Source organism: Sapajus apella, unplaced genomic scaffold (genome assembly GCF_009761245.1).
Source record: "Sapajus apella isolate SASKATOON/1434 unplaced genomic scaffold, GSC_monkey_1.0 scaffold15, whole genome shotgun sequence".
NCBI lineage: Eukaryota > Metazoa > Chordata > Mammalia > Primates > Cebidae > Sapajus > Sapajus apella.
The window spans coordinates 33,095,060-33,099,880 of NW_022436955.1; the positions used below are offsets into that span (position 1 = coordinate 33,095,060).

The window sequence follows — 4,821 nt, forward strand, 5'->3', positions numbered from 1 at the left end:
GTGGAGTTTCTTTAGGAGAGAGGAGGCAGGTTCTAGAGCCTTCTGTGGAGTTTCTGCACGATGGAGGAGGGAGGTTCCAGAGCCTTCTGTGGGGTTTCTGTAGGAGGGAGGAAGCAGGTTCCGGAGCCTTCTGTAGTGTTTCTGCAGGATGAAGGAGGGAGGTTCCGGAGCCTTCTGTGGAGTTTCTGCAGGACAGGGGAGGCTGTGTTCTCAGGCCTTGTCCCTGGCCTGACTTTCACCTGTTCTTGTTCTGCCCGGCTCAGGCTCAGGTTTCCTGGGTTTTCAGCAGGGAGTGGGGGTAGAGAGTACACAGGAAATTAGAGGCCAAAGGGCCCCCCTGCAGGGCTGGGGAGGCAAGGTGGTCTGAGGAAGTGGACAGTGCCTGGGGGAGGCGTGGCTCCGTCTGCCACACTGTGGCCTCCCACCCTGGAAGCGTGGCACCGAGCTTAGAGAGGGATCATGAGCAGCCCCCTGCCCTGGTCCATCTGGGCCCGTTGAGACTGTGGTCAAGGGGCCTGACTTCTCTATGTCTCCATCTCTGTACCCACATCAGTGCGGCTCGAGGTGAGGAGGGTGTGTGGCATGCAGGGCCCAGCACAGTGTCTGCCGTAAGGAGTGCTGTGGGTGTATTTGTGTGTGTGGATCTTTCTTTCCTTGTCTTAAACTATGAGGACCCTTTAAGACATGGAACAGAGCGCTGTGCAGCGTTTGAGTACCCTTGTAATTATCACCGGCCTCCTGTGTCTGGCTGTGCCACCCCTGCCTCCCTGCCCCAGAAGACCAGACCACCTGGGGGCCACCTGGGCCTGTGGGTCCGGAAGTCCGCGCGGATGTTGGTGACCAGGCTGGGCGTGTCAGCACCTCCCAGGTCACTCCACAGACTACTGGGGCCCCTTGTGGTCGATTGAGGGTTCCCTGCAAAGTAAAATCGAGAAATGCTGAGTTAAGACAGCTCTGCTGTGAGGCTGCACTGATTTTTAATGCGCTTTTAAAAAGACTTCTATTACTGTTATTTTGTGAAGCAGTCTTGCTCTGTTGCCCAGGCTGGAGTTCAGTAGCGCCATCTCAGCTCATTGCAACCTGCTCCTCCTGGGTCCAAGCGATTCTCCTGCCTTCGCCTCTTGAGTAGCTGGAATTACAGGCACCCGCCACCACGCCTGAATAATTTTGTATTTTTAGTAGGTTCGGGGTTTCACCGCGTTGGCCAGGCTGGTCTCGATCTCCCGTCCTCAGGTGATCTGCCCGCCTCGGCCTCCCCAAGCGCTGGGAAGACAGGTGTGAGCACGGGCCCCGCAGATGGGCCCGTTTTGCACAGTGGCAGCGCCCTCTGCGAACAGCCTTTTCAACAGGTCTGTCTTGCCTGTGCCTCGGTCTCCCCTGCACGGGCGCTGCTGCCCCCGGCCCGGTGCGGGGCGCCCCGCCCCGCCCTGCCCTGCCGGCCGCCTTCTCCCCCCGCCCAGCCCCCCAGCCCCCTGGGCCGCCCGGTGACCGCACCCCTGCCTGCCCCGCAGACCGTGCAGTCGCTGGGCTTCGCCATCTACCGCGCGCTGGACTGGGGCCTGGACGAGAGCGAGGAGCGCGAACTCAGCCCGCAGCTGGAGCGGCTCATCGACCTCATGGCCAACAACGACAGCGACGACAGTGGCTGCGGCGCCGCCGACGAGGGCTACGGGGGCCCCGAGGAGGAGGAGGAGGCCGAGGGCGGCCCCCGCAGCGTGCGCACCTTCGCCCAGGCCATGCGGCTGTGCGCGGCGCGGCTGAGCGACCCCCGCGGCGCGCAGGCGCACTACCAGGCCGTGTGCCGCGCGCTCTTCGTGGAGACGCTGGAGCTGCGCGCCTTCCTGGCCCGGGTCCGCGAGGCCAAGCAGGTGAGCGGCGGGACCCGGCAGGTGCCCTCCGCGGGCGGAGCCAGGTCCGCAGGGTGGCGGCCGCTTGCGTTCTGTGCGCTTTCCTTTCCTTGTCTCGTCTTTGCCATCTCAGCTCACTGCCGCCTCTGTCTCCCGGGTTCAAGCAGTTCTCCTGCCTCAGCCTCCCGAGTATCGGGGACCACAGGCGCGCACCACCACGCCCAGCTAATTTTTGCATTTTAGTAGAGACGGGGTTTTGCCATATTGGCCAGGATGGTCTGGGTCTCTTGACCTCATGATCTGCCTGCCTGGGCCTCCCAAAGTGCTGGGATTACAGGCTTGAGCCACTGTTTTTGTTTGTTTGTTTGTTTGTTTTTTGGAGAGAGGGTCTCACTCTGTTGCCCAGGCTGGAGGGCAGCAGCTGGATCTCATCTCACTGCAACCTCCACCTCCCAGGTTTAAGCAGTTCTCCCACCGCAGCCTCCCAAGGTGGACGCTGTGATTACAGGCGCACACCACCACGCCTGGCCTTGGAGGGACTTTCACCACGTTAGCCCAGCTGGTCTCAAACTCCTGACCTTAGGTGATCTGTCTGCCTTGGCCTTGGCCTCTCACAGTGCTGGGATTACAGGTGTGAGCCACCCCGCACAGCCTCACGCTTTCTTCTTATCAGAGAAGTTAAGTGGTGGTCTCAGCCCCTTCCCAACTGCTCTCTCCTGTTCCTCTAAGTTGTTCCTCTTCCCACACACATTATTCTCTCCTCCCCGACTTTTACATGTACAAGAAGGCACTCTTCCTCCTGCTTCCCCTCCAGCCTCTCCGGGGCTGGGTTCCTTCTGAAATAAGATGCCAAAGGTGGTCTCTCCATACCCTGGAACCACAGAAAGCCTCAGCAGCCTGCTTAGAGCTTTAGGTGGGGATGTAGGGACGTGCGGTTCAGTGACAAAACCCACTTGCTGGGCCTGTGACAACCCTGCCCTGTCCTCCTGCCTCTTCCAGGCGGAGAAGCCATTTGACAGATGAGCGTGTGCCAGCTCTGAGGCTGGGACACTTCCCGAAGCCACAAAGCAAGAGTCAGGCAGTGCTTGGCCCCATGTGGCTCCCAAGCTGGAGCTGTCCACAGGGCCTCCTGCCTCTCCGAGAACCCAGAGTTAGGAGCAGCCATCCCTCCCTGACTCTCTCAGCCTCTCCCCAGGAGCAGCTGCTGCCCTGAGGGAGCCAATGTGTTTCTGTGTCCTGGGGTCTCTGCACACCTGGGCTCTGCCTTGTCAACATCTCACAGGGAAGGCCAGGCCTTGGAGAGGCGGGATTCTCTCTTGCCTTAGTGGCAGAAAGTGTTTTTGAAGTTAACTGCTGCTTGTCCCCCATTTCTCCCTGACCCTTTAAGGGGCTGTGTCTCTCCTGTCCTCTAACCAAGAAGGGTTCCTGGCCAGCTTCCCTGACCCCCTGAGCCTTAGCAGGTGGTCATCCCACCCCCTAGTTCCCCCAGCTCTTTTTTTCTTCTTTTCTTAACTCTGTGTTGCTCAGGCTGGTCCCAAACTCTTGGGTTCGAGTGATCCTCCCACTTCGGCCTCTCAGGGGTTGGGACTTAGTGAGAGCAGAGGCAGCAGGTGCGGGACCTTCTTCCCAAGTTCTCAGCAAAGAGCAATTCCCAGACAGGCCCCCACCACAGTGCTGGCACCTTCCCCAGCTCACAAAGTGCACACCATGGCTGTTTCCCTGGACTTCCTGGGCAACAGCTCATCACCCACCATGCAGCCATTTATTCAGGCCATGCACGGTGCCACGTGGTGTTAGGCTCTAGCCTGTCACTGCTCAGGAGAAGCCGTCAGGAAGCCTGACGGGACATCAGGTGCCCTATGTGGTTCCGAGGCTGACTCAGTTTCCCCAGATATCTTTGCAAGTCCTGAGGCCTGGACCAAATGCCCACCCCTCTCTTCTCCGGCTGGTTGAGTCAGAGCCCCCATTGTGTGGCCGTGTCCCCGACGGACAGGGCCCGTCCTGCGTCCGCCATTCTGGCACCTTCCCTGGACTGATGAGAGTGTGTGGTCACAGATGCTGCAGAAGCTCCGGGAGGACGAGCCACAGGTGGAGACGCCGCAGGCCGCGCTTGACAGCCTGGGCCACACAGAGTGGGTAAGACTCGCTCCCACCTGCTGGGGCCGCTGAGGGTCTCTGCCTGGGGGGCCTGGGCTGAGAGTGTTCTCCTGTCCCGGGGCCCAGGCCCGACTGTGGGTCCAGCTCATGCGGGAGCTCCGCCACGGAGTAAAGCTGAAGAAGGTGCAGGAGCAGGAGTTCAACCCCCTCCCCACCGAGTTCCAGCTCACACCTTTCGAGATGCTGATGCAGGACATCCGGGCCCGGAATTACAAACTGCGCAAGGTCATGGTGAGCGGGGTGGGTGTAGAGGGGCGGCCTGGTGTGTAGGGTCATGGTGAGCTGGGTGTAGAAGGGCGGCCTGGTGTGTAGGGTCATGGTGAATTGGGGGTGGGTGTAGAGGGGCGGCCTGGTGTGTAAGGTCATGGTGAGCTGGGTGTAGAGGGGCGGCCTGGTGTGTAGGGTCATGGTGAATTGGGGGTGGGTGTGGAGGGGCGGCCTGGTGTGTAGGGTCATGGTGAATTGGGGGTGGGTGTAGAGGGGCGGCCTGGTGTGTAGGGTCATGGTGAATTGGGGGTGGGTGTGGAGGGGCGGCCTGGTGTGTAGGGTCATGGTGAATTGGGGGTGGGTGTGGAGGGGCAGCCTGGTGTGTAGGGTCATGGTGAGCTGGGTGTGGAGGGGTGGCCTGGTGTGTAGGGTCATGGTGAATTTGGGATGGGTGTGGAGGGGCGGCCTGGTGTGTAAGGTCATGGTGAGCAGGCTGGGTGTAGAGGGGCAGCCTGGTGTGTAGGGTCATGGTGAATCGGGGCTGGGTGTGGAGGGGCAGCCTGGTGTGTAGGGTCATGGTGAGCTGGGTGTAGAGGGGCGGCCTGGTGTG

The 4,821-nt window shown here is 60.7% G+C and overlaps 1 protein-coding gene across 3 annotated transcripts in view; it reads left to right on the forward strand.

Moving 5' to 3' along the window:
- Positions 1-4,821, forward strand: part of SPIRE2 (spire type actin nucleation factor 2) — a 40,783-nt gene that overhangs the window by 23,540 nt on the left and 12,422 nt on the right. For all 3 annotated transcript variants that reach the window (XM_032284773.1, XM_032284774.1, XM_032284775.1), the window contains exons 3-5: positions 1,512-1,868; positions 3,903-3,983; positions 4,071-4,235. In XM_032284773.1, the coding sequence (XP_032140664.1) occupies positions 1,512-1,868; positions 3,903-3,983; positions 4,071-4,235 (603 nt within the window). The remainder of the gene's footprint in view (positions 1-1,511; positions 1,869-3,902; positions 3,984-4,070; positions 4,236-4,821) is intronic.